This window comes from Bombina bombina, chromosome 1, assembly GCF_027579735.1.
Source record: "Bombina bombina isolate aBomBom1 chromosome 1, aBomBom1.pri, whole genome shotgun sequence".
NCBI lineage: Eukaryota > Metazoa > Chordata > Amphibia > Anura > Bombinatoridae > Bombina > Bombina bombina.
The window spans coordinates 353,402,527-353,420,014 of NC_069499.1; the positions used below are offsets into that span (position 1 = coordinate 353,402,527).

At 38.0% G+C, this 17,488-nt stretch overlaps 1 protein-coding gene across 3 annotated transcripts in view; it reads left to right on the top strand.

The window, feature by feature from the left end:
* The window catches only part of LOC128645308 (beta-galactosidase), a 187,495-nt gene that overhangs the window by 74,430 nt on the left and 95,577 nt on the right, over nt 1-17,488 (top strand). For 2 of the 3 annotated variants that reach the window (XM_053698186.1, XM_053698188.1), the window contains exons 2-4: nt 4,456-4,753; nt 8,402-8,571; nt 11,038-11,188. In XM_053698186.1, the coding sequence (XP_053554161.1) occupies nt 4,703-4,753; nt 8,402-8,571; nt 11,038-11,188 (372 nt within the window). In that variant the 5' untranslated portion in view covers nt 4,456-4,702. Of the gene's footprint in view, nt 1-4,213; nt 4,754-8,401; nt 8,572-11,037; nt 11,189-17,488 lie in introns of those variants that run through there. The other variant, XM_053698187.1, reaches the window with a different exon arrangement.

A 17,488-nucleotide genomic window follows, 5' to 3' on the forward strand; every position in this document is an offset into this window, starting at 1 on the left:
TTTACTTTCAATGATGGTTAAATAAACCAGCCACAGAGCGTAAATGAAGAATAGTCCACTTTAGAAGTCATTTGCACATCATCAAAAGTAAAAAATTCTCTGTAATTACTTCAGAATGATTAGCAGATTACTTCACAAGCATGAACAGCCAGTGAATGTCTCTTAAGTCATCTCATTTAAACATTTTGGCCTGTGGGCATACTTCAGGATGGCTTTTGATGACTAGTCTGGAGTCATCAATGACTTCAGAATGGCTCCAGGATGGTCTCTAAAGTAATCCATAGGGAGAGAAAGGCAGGCTTATATCAGTGAGTATGTAGTATAGGTGGTTTAATTAAGGTCTATATAAGAAGCAGCTGTTGACTTAAAATGAGTATACTGATTAACCAATCATGAGCTGGCTTCCCCTTTTTAAAGTATCCACCTACCACATCCCATATGTCTATGAATAAGCGTCGTGGGAATGACGTGAAACTAGTCAAACATCAGTGTCAGTTTGTCTACCTGCCTTGTTCACCTTTTTTTGTGCACTCAGCGTATGTAGCTGCCTTTTGTATTTTTTAATCTTTTTCATTAAAAATCTTTTTATCTGGATTCCTGTGTGCAGAGCCTGCCTTTCTCTCCCTTTGCACTTATCACTTAGTGGCTTGGTTTCGCCACGGCTATGGCTCTCCGCTTCTTTTGAGGAACTGACCTTTACCTACCGGATTCACTTCCGGTTTAGCACTGTGAGATTCGGAAGTTGCTAGGATCGTCACCCCTTCGTTTCTAAAGTAATCCTGTTTGTCTTGGGTGGCTATTCTGTACTAGTTTATATACACATTATGCAGAATAGATACAATTACATTAAATTGCAAGCTCTGTCAGAACCTGCAACCCTTATAAATTAATATATTAATGAACAAAAGACAAGTGAGCTATTCTTCATTTACGCTCTGTGGCTGGTTTATTTAACCATCAGTGAAAGTAAAATACAGACAGTCTGTATGGCAGCACGCCAAGCAAGATCTGACGTGTTTCGTAATTAATAAGTCCTTCGCTTTATTTATGTATTTTTTACTTTAAGATCATGATGACAAATGATGTATACATATATATGATTAAGGGCATTTGAGCCCGAAACGTCATGGATTTTTGTGTCTTGGTACAATAAAATTGATAATTTTGTACAAGTGGAGGTGCTGCTTGAACTTTTTGTATAAAATGATGTATACACCAGCTACTGTTTTTGCTCAGTTTAACTTTGTCGAAAGTTAAACTGAGTATGTTATATAACATAACATAACTATGAATTTAGCAATATATATTTAGCAATATATATAGGTGCAACTCTTACATGGCATGCGCCCACATTTAAAAAAGCATTTAATTGTATTTAGCCAATTGATGTTTTGATTGGTTTTCTTATGAAAATGTTGTTTAACTTTTTCTCCTATAGTAGGAGCTTTCCTGGCTACATATTTGATTCCCCTGTTTACTATTTGTTTTAATTGTGGGTCACCATGTAGAATAGGTAGATATTTTCATACTATATTACAAATTTTGTAATATTGTCTACTATAGCCCGTAGAAAAGATTACTTGTTTATGATTTTGTATCCTTTGACTTTGCCCTTGAACAGGACTGATCTTTCTGTTGTTGCTATTTCTTTTTCTAGTTTAGCCAAGCTAGACTTGTTTTCTCCTCTTGCTATTAGTCTGTCTGTAAGTTCTTTTGATTGGGTATTGTGCTACAATTTCTTTGTATTCTTATATATTGTCCCTTTGGGGTATACCTTTTTTGATATGATTGATATGGCAAGAATCAGCTCTCAATATTGTATTGCGGGCTAAGGATTTTCTATATATAGGGGTATTCATTTTCTTGTCTGAATCATAGGACAGATGAATGTCCAGAAAATTTATTTCTATTCTATTTATTGCATAAGTAAATTTCAGGTTTAATGTTTGTCATTCAAGTAATAAAAGAGTCTACTGTATTCTCAACCTTGTTATGCCAAATAAGAATTAGGTTGTCAATTAAACGGCCATAAATTATTATATTGTCTATTAAGGGTAAGTTGTCCGTGAAAATGCGGGACAGTTCCATCCATCCCATGTATAGGTTAGCATATGCTGGGGTGAATTTTGCCCCTATTGCTGTCCCACATCTCTGCTAGAAGAACTCCCCTCCAAAGACAAAATAGTTATGTGTTAGGAGAAACTGGATTGTAGAGACTAAAAATTGTATAAAGTCATCTGTATAATCTGTATATCTCCTAACCATGTTTCTTAATGCTTCTAGGCCCAATGTGTGTGGTATACTAGAGTATAGGGCTGTTACATCTACTGACAACCCTAAGAAATTTTGTTGCCAATTTAAGTTTTTTAATTTTTGTATCAAATGCGAACTATCCCAGATGTATCCTGGGAGAGATGTCACTATAGGTTGGAGGATGTAATCACACCATGCGCCCAGTCTCTCACATAGTGATCCAATGCTTGCCACTATTGGACGTCCAGGTGGATTTTGTAATGTTTTATGGATCTTCGGTATTATTTTACATGTGGGTACTACCGGGTTTTCCACTACACAATATTCTGCTAGTTCTTTAGTTAGGAAACCCTTTTCCACAGCTGTGTCAAGTAAGGAAAATAAATGTTCCTTGAAGACAGCTGTTGGATCAACGGCCAGTTTTTCATATGTTATTGGTTCTGACAGTTGAAATTGTACCTCTTTGTAAATAATCCTTTCTATTAAGTATTACTATTGCTCCTTCCTTGTCCGCATATATATTAATATGTTGGCACCCCAGGGCCAGCTTGCGGTAGGTGCCCTATACTGTGTCTCGCACTTTGACAGGCCTCACACGTGGATGTCTTGAATAAGGCAGACGAGACTGGCGCCTAACCTTTGGAAACCTGTAGCCCCTCACATTGCACCCTTTCAGTGTTAATCAACTGCTGCCCTGTTAAATGCACTAGCGGTTGCGAGACATTAAGTGACATTAAGTTATAGTTTGTAACTGTTATGCCTCTTGCTTTCTAATAATAATAATAATAAATATATATATATATATATATATATATATATAAAATTCTAAACTTATGTTTATTTTGTTTATCTACAAGCTAGTAAATGTTCACTAAAATAAAGTGTAAATACATTGTTTGCTTAAAAAAATTAAATGGTCTTGCATTTAACTTGCCAGTCAACACCAGAATTTTTGTTGTTTAAAAAGATAGATAATCCCTTTATTACCCATTCCCCAGTTTTGCAAAACCAACACTGTAATATTAATACACTTTTTACTTCTGTGACTAACTTGTATCTAAGCATCTTCTGACCACACCTAATCACATGACTTTTAGTTATTATCTATTGACTTGCATTTTAGCCAATTAGTGCAGTGTCTGCCACTAGCCACGGGCGTGATCACAATGCTATCTATATGGCCTACATGAGCTTGCTCTCCCCTGCTGTGAAAAGCAAATAAAAAAGAGAAGGATTTCAAGGGCTTAGAAATTATCATATGAGCCTTCCTAGGTTTGCTTTCAACTAAGAATACCAAGAGAACAAAGCAAAATTGTTGCTAAAAGTAAATTGGAAAGTTGTTTAAAATTACATGCCCTATTTGAGAAATTAACATTTTTTTTGGACTGGACTGTGCCTTTAACAATAATCATGATCTAGATGGTCCAGACCACTGTCTTAGTCTCTGTCTGTAGTATCTACTGCAGAATGAATATACACATTTGGTCTCTATAAACTAGAAGTCAACCATAACAATTGTATATTGGGGTGTAAGTAGAAGAACAAAAAATGTTAGGGGCCAGAACTAGATATTTAGGAGCCATAACTCCCTGACTGTCTTCATGTTCAAGGGTGTTTCAAGCACTACTTTAAATAAGCATTCTGAGGATCAAAGTTTCTTCTGGCCTGTGTCTGTGTAATATATTCCAGACTCCAGTCCTAGTGCCCCATTAACATGCTTGAATTGAGGGCATTTCTCTATACATAATTACAGGCAGTTAATTAGGGCTTGAGTCACTTGTGGAGTGGGGGCAGAAAGATGGAGCTGGTACTCAAAGCTCTATGCATACAAAAGGAAATACCAACCTGGTCTGTGTTTAATTCTGACTCTGATTGAAAACCAGTTGCCCGTCATAAAGAGGGAGAGTTAGCCTGTTATAATCAGCCTGTCCCTCTGAAAGTAGTATCATTAGCAGAGCAGGGATTTATATGAAATGATAGCAAGACTCAAAGATTCTGGCACCAGACCTCATAGCAGGGTTAACAGAGTTAGTGCTGATCATGTGCTCACACTCAAACAAATATGTGCAGCAGTGTTATAATTCCTTTACTGATTTGTAATTCATTAGCTCAGCAAGTTGCTGTTTGTGCCTCCTCTTGTGGTGTGGTATCCCTCTGCTTAAATCCCTTCCCCCTCAATCCCTCTTTATATCATTGTCTCAGCAGTGGAACTCTTGAAACTAACAGATCACGTATATGAGGGGAGGGCCTCCTGACATCTGTTTTGCATCTGTGACTGGCTGTCGGAATTTAGGACCCTGTGGAAATGGGCTGAAAATCACATGATCATGCTTTTCTGTCTGAGCATGATTCAAATTACAGGGAATAGATGAGAAAGTACAGAATTTATGGGAATCCAGATAAAACGATGAAACTGGAATTTACAATTATCAATAACTAGGCTGCACCAATGGGTTATACAAGTTTCTGTTTAGTGTTTCTTAGTGCTCTATTTTTTCAGGTAAGTACCAAGATATCCAAATCAATTTTCTTTCCTGTATATATCCACAAAACCTGCTGTATTTATTGTTGACAAATTGCTTTTATGTCTCCTGTAGTTTATATAATAAGATGTTTTTGAAATGTGTCCATAATTAGTGGGGTGATTATAAATATATATTATTGTTCATGGCAAGGGTCTGCTCAGCTTCTGACAGTAAAATAATGGTCACTGGCCATTTTTATTTAAATTGCTGTTCTGAAACACCTCAACCTCTTCCCATCTGATTATTGATATGGAGTTAGATGGCAGTTTTTTTGTCTCTGTTTTAAAGGGACATAATACTCATATGCTAAATCACTTTTAACTAATGCAGTATAACTGTAAAAAGCTGACAGGAAAATATCACCTGAGAATCTCTATGTAAATGGTTATGGGAAGGTTTGAGCAGTGTAGGTGCTGGGTATGTGCAGTTAAGGAACAATCTAACGTGAGCACTAAGCAGCAACTGGCTAGAACAAAAAACACTATTCCAAACAGTCTTTTAGACCCCAAAAATGCAGGAAAGGGAGGGGTCTCATTTCAGGAGCATGGGCCACACGGAATTGGTGCTTCTGCATTATTTTATTATCCTCACTACTGTGAGGTCTGTTTATCACAGACATTTTCACCAGTCCCACTTCCCTCTTTCTGAATTGAGCTGAAGGTTAATGGAGTTACCGGTGTGAATTAAATGGGAATAAATTGTATTAACAAAATTAAATGCTCCTTGTCACATGCAACAGAGAAAATAAATTGAGTATCATGTCACTTTAAATTAAAAGGATATATACAGTATATATATATATATATATATATATATATATATATATATATATATATATATATATATATATATATATATATATATAAACATCCGTGGTGGTATAGCACTCTCAGAAACACCTTAAGTAATTTTATTCCGCCCGGGGTGCATTTGAAGCATAATACAGACATCCACAAGTAAAATGCACTCACATTGATTGTCTGAGGATGGGGGTGACCCAGAAACGTCACGCAAATAAAGAGTTATTTCTGATCAAGACCCGGTGAGTGCATTTTATTTGTGGATGTCTATATGTGTGTATATATATATATATATATATATATATATAGTCCCAGTTCAGCATAAGATAAATTTTACATTTAGAAATTTTACATTTAGAAATGTATTTCACTCCTCTGTGTATTTCTTATCTTTTGCTTTATGGGAAAGCTCAAAGGCACAACTGCCTCTGGTGCTTTCCACTACCCTCCACATGTTCCCATGAATTACCAATTTAGGGCTAGATTACGAGTGGCGTTCTAACTGTTGCGCTTAAACGATAAGGGAATTATCGCGGCTCTTTGCGCACGTCAGAAGAAGTGCGCGTATTACAAGTTGTTTGAGTGCAGTTAAACTTAACTGCGTTGGGACAGAGCAACTTCAGAGCTCTGGTTAACTGTTACGCGAGTCAAAAAAGTTGTATAAAACACATCAAATTTACATTTAAAAGTACAGTTACACTCAGAATAACACTGTCTAATAAAATATATATATATTTTTTAGTTATTTTGAGGGGACAGCAAATTTACACTGTTATACAGGCTGTACACTCACTACTTTACATTGTAGCAAAGTGTCATTTCTTCAGTATTATATTAACAAAAATGTGAGGGGTGTACTCATTTTTGTGGGATACTATATATATATATATATGTTTATATGAGTACATATGTATTTATATGTGTATATATGTATTTACAATTTACAAACATACACATAAATACATATGTACACACACACACACACACATATATATATATATGTGTGTGTGCATTGGAACCCTTTGCAGTCAAGTAGCTGAAACTATGTAAAATCATATTTATGCAATATTGATATTTAATAAAGTGTTTAATTATGTATTTACTGTAAATATTTCACATTCCAATGTTTTTCACATAGGTGAAATATGATTTTATTTTTAAATAGATATTCCTATATATATCTGAATATATCTATACCTATATATATTTAAATTTTTTCACCACAAACATCATATATAGTATATATAAATATGTATTTAAGAATAAATAGAACATATTTTGTTACGTGAAGAACATTGGAATGTGAAATATAAATATTTAATGTAGGATTAGCGCACTTGCGCGCCAGTAAGGGTGTTAGGTTTCTCCCCCCACTTTTCACGCTCCATTAAAGTCTATGGGGGAATACGTTAACACAGACACAATATTCTAAATATGTTTTTTTGTGTGTGGCGGGTTATCGCTTACACAAAACCTTTTTAGTTTCAATCTGTAATACACACACTCTCTGACACGCACAAAAAACCTCTAGCGAATTTAACATGCTCCATTCATAATCTAGCCCTTAATAGATCTTGCTACTATGAACATGCCTGCAACTAACCCACATCAGGGATGTGAGTAATTCACATTGTATTTGGAGGGTAATGGAAAGCAGTGAGCCTCAGCAGTGTTGCCAACGGAAGACGCAATGAAGACAGAAGCATATTAAGTGTATAGTTTAAAGGGATATGAAACCCAAAAATTCTTTCATCATTCAGATAGAACAGGCAATTTTAAACAATTTTCTAATTTACTCCTATTATACATTTTCTTCATTCTCTTGGTATCTTTTGTTGAAAAGCAGGGACATATGCTTAGGAGCCGTCCCATTTCTGGAGCGCTATATGGCAGAAGTTTTGCAAGAATGTTTTCATTTGCAAGAGCACTAGATGACAGCGCTATTTCTTCCCATGTAGTGCTACAGATGCCTACCTAGGTATCTCTTCAAAACAGAATATCATGGGAATGAAGCAAATTTAATAATAAAAGTAAATTGGAAACTTTTTTTTTTAAATGGTATGTTCTGTCTGAATCACAAAAGAACATTTTTGGGTTTCATATCCCCTTAAAGGGACACTAAACCCAAATATTTTCTTTCATGATTCAAGTAGACAATACAATTTTAAACAACATTCAAATTTACTTCTATTATCTAGTTTGCTTCATTATTTAGCTATCCTTTGTTGAAGAAATAGCAATGCACATGGGTGAGCCAATCATACGAAGCATCTATTTACAGCAACCAATCAGCAGCTACTGAGCATATCTAGATATGATTTTCTGCACAGTATATCAAGAGAATAAAGCAAATTAGATAATAGAAGTAAATTAGAAAGTTGTTTAAAATTGCATGCTCTTTCTAAATCATAAAAGAAAAAAATTGGGTTTCATGTCCCTTTAAGAGCAATATCTTTTATGTACCTTTTAATATTTTCATTTGTTTCTGTAGATATTTTATCTTTAAAATGTCCCCCCTTGCATTTCTCTGTGGCACCATCTACATGATTTGTGATGTCTATGGCACTGTGTACATGTTAAATAGATGTATAATTCTTATGCAAGTATTAGGATAACATGACACATGTAATCATCCCCTGGTGGGTATGGAACATCATTTTTGTTAAAGCTAAATATCTGCAAAAGCATGTAATACATATGACAATTTATATGGCTTTTTCAAACGTAAGTCATAAAACAAAATGTGTCTTCAAACCCCCTCTGATACATAATGCATCTAGACCTTTGATGCTTCCAATTTTGTTTCTCTTTCTGTGTATGTAGGTATGGGGAAATCGCTCTTTTGTAATTGACTTTGATAACAACTGTTTTAAAAAGGATGGACAGTGTTTCCGCTACATTTCTGGAAGCATTCACTACTTCAGAATCCCAGCTGAGTACTGGAGGGATCGGCTGATGAAGATGTACATGACTGGGCTAAATGCAATTCAGGTGTAAGGGTCTCATTAATTATATTTATTATTATATTTCTTTCATGAGGTTGCTATGGTTGAAGTCTGGTGTTGTGGGTGGAGTCAGGATGTGTCGTGGAGGGAGCCTGGGTAGTCGTTAAATGCCTGGGACATTTTCCCTGGTGGCAGGAAACAGGGCAGACCTACCAACCTGTTGAGAGGTCTGGAGAGATATGCCTAAAAGTGCAGAATTCAGACTCTCTTCCTTGCCACAAGGGGTCTTATGTCTATATAAGTAGTAAGCAAAATGGATTCTACTCATGCCTCTGTGCAGGAAGATGGCATGATAGTTTAAGTAATTTTAAAATATTGAATTCTTTTTTGTATTATTTAATGTGTATTTTGAATTTGATTTTCATTAAAGGGACATTGTATACTAGATTTTTCTTTACATAAATGTTTTGTAGATGATCCATTTATATAGCCCATCTTGGAGTGTTTTTGTAACAATATTTAGTTTTGCTTATTTTTTACTAACATTGTGCTGATTTTCAGACTCCTAACCAAGCCCCAAAGTATCAGATGTAGACTGAAGTCTACAGATTCCAGCTTGCTTCTGTTTGTGTAATCTGTCTTTTTCATATGCAGGGGAGTGTCTGCTCTTCCTGCTTTCTCAGCCCCTGTCAGGGGATGTCCCAGCCTAAACTCATTAACAGTGCTAAACTGGGAGCTTCTAAAAAATTTTTTATAAGGTTTTATACTGGATTTTTAGATCAGTATCTGTGCATATTTTTCTTTATCGTAGTGTCTATTACATGCAGTTATATGAAAACCGGTGTACACTGTCCCTTTAAATAAATTTGCCAAATTCCACCATTACTAACCTTAATTGGACGGTCAACACCAAAAAATGTTATTGTTTAAAAAGATAGATAATTCCTTTACCATTTTTGCCTAACCAACACTGTTATATTAATATACTTTTTACCTCTAAGATTACCTTGTCTATAAGCTTATGCAGATGGTCTCCTTTGACAGCCTTCAGGTTCGCTGTAAACAGTTAAGAAGCAGAGGTCGTAAGACCATTGCTCCTTAACTCATCTGTCACTTCTGCACCAGACCACTGCTTTCCTAACCTCTTCTCCACCTCTAAGGTGGTGAAATTCAATCTCCGCGGTCTAGTTTGACCGAGGAGATTGACAGCTCCTGCCTGCGCGTGATTGACTGTGCGCGGGCAGGGGGCGGGATTGCATGCGAGTGCAAAATTGCGCTTGACTGCAATGGTGACTACCTGCAGGTAAATTAGCCCCGCCACAGGCAAGCTGAGGCATACAGGGGTGCATATATGCGCCCCTGTCCATCTCAGCTTTGATAAATAAAGCCCTTAGCCTTTAACATGAAATACCAAGGGAAAAAAGCAAATTTGATGATAAAAGGCTTGTGAAGTCTGCAGTGTGCAGTTTTACAGAACTTGGAAAATGGAAGACCGTCATACAAATAGTGGGCGTCATAAATAATGAAAGTTTTTTTAAATTGCATAATCATTTTATATTAAATTTCATACTCCTTAAAGATATAACATATTAACATCTTCTAGACATTTACTGTAATTCATAAAACCATGTGTCGAGGTGAGGGCACATCACTCTGTATACTTATTGAGTTTCAGGACCGATGACTCAAAGGATCAAAAACATCAGCAGCTAATGGGTGATTATAAACAACACTATGGACTCAATTTATCCGCTCTCCGCCCCAGCTCGCCTCTGGCTGGCAGCAAAGCACTGCCTGAATTTAAGAATGCACACGAGCGCTATTTTGCACTTGCGTGCAATCCCGCCCCCTGCCCGCGCACAGCCAATCACACAAGGGCAGGAGGGATTAAAAGAGGTGGAGAAGAAGTTAGGGAAGAACCTGTAGTCATACAGAGTAGAAGGGCTTGATAAATTGAGCCGTAAGTATAAACAAACAGCTACTCTCAGGGATTCAGAAGTAATGATCTGTAAAGCTGTTTCTGAAATCTAATTAATTGATTTCTACTTTTCTTAGTATCAGCATTAATTAGCAAAAGAAAAGGGCTGGCGAATGGTTTGGTGTGTAACATAAAAGTAGCACAAGCTTCAGCCCCCTGGATAGCACTTGCTTATTGGTGGCTACATTTAGCCAACCAATAAGCAAGCGTAACCCAGGTACAAAACCAAAAATGGTCTGGCTCCTTAACTTTATATTCCTGCTTTTTAAATAAAGATAGCAAGAGAAGGAAGAAAAAATTGATAGTAGGAGTAAATTAGAAAGTTGCTTAAAATTGCATGCTATATTTGTATCATTAAAGAAAAAAATTGGGTTTATTGTCCCTTTAAACTATTTTGATTAATCTTTGCATTCACCCTCATAGCTGTAGGACATCCATATATTCTCATAATATTCTCTCTGAAATACTTCTCATAAATTATGGCTCATATAATACCAACACCCAATAACTAAAATTTATACCAATTTTACCATCAGGTATGTTCCCTGGAATATGCATGAGCCGCTACCTGGAGTGTATGACTTCAAAGGTGACCGTGATCTAGAACATTTTCTGGACTTGTCGAATGAGCTGGGGCTTCTGGTTATCATGAGACCTGGGCCATATATTTGTGCAGAATGGGACAACGTAAGATTTGTTTCTGTTTTCATTAGCATGTAAAATCACAACTATTATTATTATTATCATTCATTTGTAGAGCACCAACAGATTCCATAACAGTTATTATAACAAAAATAGCAAGGTACATCATAATGTTTGTTTACACATAACAAATACACGGCTAGATTACGAGTTTTGCGTTAGAGGCTATGCGGTGCTAACAAGCAGTTTATGCTCACCGCTCACTTACAGACAGCGCTGGTATTACGGGTTTTTACAAACCCGGCGTTAACCGCAAAAAAGTGAGCATAGAGAAAAATTTTGCTCCACATCTCACCTCAATACCAGCGCTGCTTACGTTAGCGGTGAGCTGGCTAAACGTGCTCGTGCACGATTTCCCCTTAGAAATCAATGGGGGAGAGCCGGCTGAAAAAAAACCTAACACCTGCAAAAAAGCAGCGTTTAGCTCCTAACGCAGCCCCATTGATTCCTATGGGGAAAAAACATTTATGTCTACACCTAACACCCTAACATGAACCCCGAGTCTAAACACCCCTAATCTTACACTTATTAACCTCTAATCTGCCGCCGACACCTGCATTATATTATTAACCCTTAATCTGCCGCTCAGGTCACCGCCACCACCTACATTATATATATTAACCCCTAATCTGCTGCCCCCAACATCGACGACACCTACATTATATTTATTAACCCCTAATCTGCCGCCCCCAACGTCGCTGCCACTATAACTATAACTATATTAACCCCTAAACCTAAGTCTAACCTTAACCCTAACACCCCCTAACTTAAATAATATTTAACCCCTTAATGACCACAGCACTTTTCCATTTTCTGTCCGTTTGGGACCAAGGCTATTTTTCCATTTTTGCGGTGTTTGTGTTTAGCTGTAATTTTCATCTTACTCATTTACTGTACCCACACATATTATATACCGTTTTTCTCGCCATTAAATGGACTTTCTAAAGATACCATTATTTTCATCATATCTTATAATTTACTATAAAAATTTTTATAAAATATGAGGAAAAATTGAAAAAAAACCCAATTTTTCTAACTTTGACCCCCAAAATCTGTTACATATCTACAACCACCAAAAAACACCTATGCTAAATAGTTTCTAAATATTGTCCTAATTTTAGAAATACCCAATGTTTACATGTTCTTTGCTTTTTTTGCAAGTTATAGGGCAATAAATACAAGTAGCACATTGCTATTTCCAAACCATTTTTTTTCAAAATTAGCGCTAGTTACATTAGAACACTGATATCTTTCAGGAATCTCTGAATATCCATTGACATGTATATATTTTTTTTTAGTAGACAACCCAAAGTATTGATCTAAGCCCATTTTGGTATATTTCATGCCACCATTTCACCGCCAAATGCGATCAAATAAAAAAAATGTTCACTTTTTCACAAATTTTTTCACAAACTTTAGGTTTCTCACTGAAATTATTTACAAACAGCTTGTGCAATTATGTCACAAATGGTTGTAAATTCTTCTCTGGGATCTCCTTTGTTCAGAAATAGCATACTTATATGGCTTTGGTGTTGCTTTTTGGTAATTAGAATGCCACTAAATGCCACTGCGCAACACACGTGTATTATGCCCAGCAGTGAAGGGGTTAATTAGGGAGCATGTAGGGAGTTTTTTGGGGTAATTTTAGCTTTAGTGTAGTGTAGTAGACAACTCCAAGTATTGATCTAGGCCCATTTTGGTATATTTCATGCCACCATTTCACCGCCAAATGCGATCAAATTAAAAAAAAAAGGGTACATTTTTCACAATTTTAGGTTTCTCAATGAAATCATTTACAAACAGATTGTGCAGTTATGGCACAAATGGTTGTAAATGCTTCTCTGGGATCCCCTTTGTTCAGAAATAGCAGACATATATGGCTTTGGCGTTGCTTTTTGGTATTTTGAAGGCCGCTAAATGCCGCTGCGCATCACACGTGTATTATGGCTAGCAGTGAAGGGGTTAATTAGGTAGCTTGTAGGGAGCTTGCAGGGTTAATATTAGATTTAGTGTAGAGCTCAGCCTCCCACCGTAAACATCAGACCCCCTGATCCCTCCCAAACAGCTCTCTTCCCTCCCCCACCCCACAATTGTCCCCGCCATCTTAAGTACTGGCAGAAAGTCTGCCAGTACTAAAATAAAAGCTATATTTGTTTTTTTGGTGGTTTTTTTTAAAAGCATATTTACATATGCTGCTGTGTACTATCCCCCTTAGCCCCCAACCTCACTGATCCCCCCCAAACAGCTCTATAACCCTCCCACTCTAACTTAATGGGCGCCATCTTGGGTACTGGCAGCTGTCTGCCAGTACCCAGTTTAGACAAAAAAATGTTGTTTTTTTGCATTTTTTTAACTTTTCTGTAGTGTAGCTTCCCCCCACACAAAAACCAACCCCCCACCCCTCCACGATCTCTTTTTGTGGGTTTTTTTGTATTTGATTATCGCCCTTTTAACTTTTTATTGTTAATTGAATTTCTGTAGTGTAGCGGTTCCCACCCGCTCCCGCCCCGTGCACGCGCCCGCCACCCTCCGTGCACGCGCGCGCATCCGTGCGCGCCCCCGACGGTGCCGCCCCCGATCCCGCCCCCCCCCGACGTCACACGGCACACCGATGGCCGCCCACCCGCCTCCCAAGTCGGCTCCCACCCACCAACGATACCGGCCATCGATGTCCGGTGCAGAGAGGGCCACAGAGTGGCTCTCTCTGCATCGGATGGCCATGTATGGTTATTGCAGGATGCCTCCTTATCGAGGCATCACTGCAATAACCGGAAAGCAGCTGGAAGCGAGCAGGATCGCTTCCAGCTGCTTTCCACACCGAGGACGTGCAGGGTACGTTCTCAGGCATTAACTGCCTTTTTTTTGAGGACGTACCCTGCACGTCCTCGGTCATTAAGGGGTTAAATAAATCTAAATAAATATTCCTATCATTTAATAAATTATTCCTATTTAAAACTAAATACTTACCTATAAAATAAATAGGAAGTGAGCGGCGCAGCTCCAAAAGCCGTCTCCGGGAACGGACAAAGGACAACAAGTAAAAAAGACTGCACGGTTTAGGCAGGGATTGAAGAGGTGCACAACATCAAAGGATAGTCGGTCCGGCAAACAGAAGAAAGAAAAAGGCTGCACACCAGGTCTTGAAAAGCAAATTGGAATTTATTCCACACTTTCAGTCGCTGTACACACTACCAACAGAGGAAGGGGGCGTGTCCTTTCGCGTTTCGTGCCGTGCGGCACTTAGTCATAGGATCCTATGTTGTCTGTTGGTAGTGTGTACAGCGACTGAAAGTGTGGAATAAATTCCAATTTGCTTTTCAAGACCTGGTGTGCAGCCTTTTTCTTTCACCTATAAAATAAACCCTAAGCTAGCTACAATATAACTGATAGTTACTAGCTTAGGGTTTATTTTTATTTTACAGGCAAGTTTGTATATATTTTAACTAGGTAGAATAGTTACTAAATAGTTATTAACTATTTAATAACTACATAGTTAAAATAAATACAAAAGTACCTGTAAAATAAAACCTAACCTAAGTTACACTACTCTATAATTAAATAAATTAACTAAATTAAATACAATTAAATACAATTAAATTAAATTATCTAAAGTACAAAAAAAACAAATCACTAAATTACAGAAAATAATAAACAAATTACAAGAATTTTAAACTAATTACACCTAATCTAATCCCCCTAAAAAATAAAAAAGCCCCCCCAAAATAAAAAAAGCCCTACCCTACACTAAATTACAAATAGCCCTTAAAAGGGCCTTTTGCGGGGCATTGCCCCAAAGTAATCAGTTCTTTTACCTGGAAAAAAAAAGTACAAATCACCCCCCAACATTAAAACTCACCACCCACACAACCAACCCTACTCTAAAACCCACCCAATCCCCCCTTAAAAAACCCTAACACTAACCCCTTGAAGATCACCTTACCGGGAGACATCTTCACCCAACCGGGCAGAAGTCCTCAACAAAGCCGGGAGAAGTCTTCATTCCAAGCCGAGCAAAGTGGAATTAATTTAATTATAGTGTAGTGTTAGGTGTAATTGTAACTTAGGTTAGGTTTTATTTTACAGGTACTTTTGTATTTATTTTAGCTAGGTAGTTATTAAATAGTTAATAACTATTTAATAACTATTCTACCTAGTTAAAATAAATACAAACTTGCCTGTAAAATAAAAATAAACCATAAGCTAGCTAAAATGTAACTATTAGTTATATTGTAGCTATCTTAGGGTTTATTTTATAGGTAAGTATTTCGTTTAAATAGGAATAATGTAGTTAATGATAATTATTTTATTTAGATTTATTTAAATTATATTTAAGTTGGGGGGGGTTAGGGTTAGTGTTAGGCTTAGATTTTGGTGTTAATAACTTTAATATAGTGGCGGCGACATTGGGGGTGGCAGATTAGGGGTTAATAAATGTAGGTAGGTGTCTGCGATGTTAGGGACGGCAGATTAGGGGTTAATATTATTTAACTAGTGTTTGCGAGGTGGGAGTGCGGCGGTTTAGGGGTTAATATATTCATTAAAGTGGCGGCGATGTCCGGTTCAGCAGATTAGGGGTTACATTTTTTATTTTAGTGTTTGCAATGTGGGGTGCCTCGGTTTAGGGGTTAATAGGTAGTTTATGGGTGTTAGTGTACTTTTTAGCACTTTAGTTAAGAGTTTTATGCTACGGCGTTGTACCATAAAACTCTTAACTACTGACTTTTAAATGCGGTACCTGTCTTGACAGGAGAGGGTCTACCGCTCACTTTTGGTCAGACTCGTAATACCGGCGCTATGCAAGTCCCATTGAAAATATAGGATACGCAATTGACGTAGGTGGATTTGCGGTATTTCCGAGTCTGGCCAAAAAAGTGAGCGGTACACCTGTACCTGCAAGACTCGTAATACCAGCGGGCGTTAAAAAGCAGCGTTGGTACCGGCCAATGCTGCTTTTTAAGACTAACGCAAGACTCGTAATCTAGCCAACAGTTAGCTGCAAAATATAAATGTGTATACTGGAACGTATAGAGAATACTATTGTCAAGGTATTTGAAATATTATTAAATGATATATACAGGTATGCTTGTTATTATTTGATAGGTCTGTGGATGTGTACATCAAATAATTCATTTAACTTCTAAAAGCTGCAAATGGACATTGTATAAAAACCAGCCCCCTCCCTCTCTCATCAAATGGAAAGTTTGTAGAACAAAGAAATGTTTTCAAAGTAACCTTAGAGAAAACATTTGCTCCAATTAACTTAACCCCTTAACGACACATGTCGTACAGGGTACGTTGCTTACAACCTGGTCTTAAAAGACCAGCGACGTACCCTGTACGACATTAGGGGTTTAAAGCGGCTGGAAGCGATCCTGCTCACTTCCAGCCGCTTTCCGGTTATTGCAGGATGCCTCGATATCGAGGCATCCTGCAATAACACCCCTGGGCCATCCGATGCAGAGAGAGCCACTCTGCACCGGACATCGATGGCCGGTATCGTTGGTGGGTGGGAGCCGACTTGGGAGGTGGGTGGGAGGCCATCAATGGGCCGGGTAATGTAGAGGGGGGCGGGATCGGGGGCGTGGCTGATGGGGGGGCGCGCGCGCGTGCACGGGGGCGGCGGGTGGGCGTGTGCACGGGGCGGGAGCGGGTGGGAACCGCTGCACTACAGAAAAGTTGTGTTTATATAAGTGGGAGAAAGGGGTATTTTATTGTTTTAAAACATACAATCAAAGGTATCTAGGAAGGGGTGGGGGGTTGGTCTTTGGTGGGGGGGAGCTACACTACAGAAAATGGGAATTTTTTTTTAAAAAAAACAACAATTTTATTCTAAACTGGGTACTGGCAGTCAGCTGCCAGTACCCAAGATGGCGCCCATCAAGGAAGAGGGGGAGGGTTAGAGAGCTGTTTGGTGGGGGATCAGTCAGGTTGGGGGCTAAGGGGGGGTCCTACACATCAGCATATGTAAATATGCTTTAAAAAAAAAAGCCTAAATATACCTTTTATTTTAGTACTGGCAGAGTTGCTGCCAGTACTAAAGATGGCGGGGACAATTGTGGGGTGGGGGAGGGAAGAGAGCTGTTTGGGAGGGATCAGGGAGTCTGATGTTTCAGGTGGGAGGCTGAGCTCTACACTAAAGCTAAAATTAACCCTGCAAGCTCCCTACAAGCTACCTAATTAACTCCTTCACTGCTAGCCATAATACACGTGTGATGCGCAGCGGCATTTAGCGGCCTTCTAAGTACCAAAAAGCAACGCCAAAGCCATATATGTCTGCTATTTCTG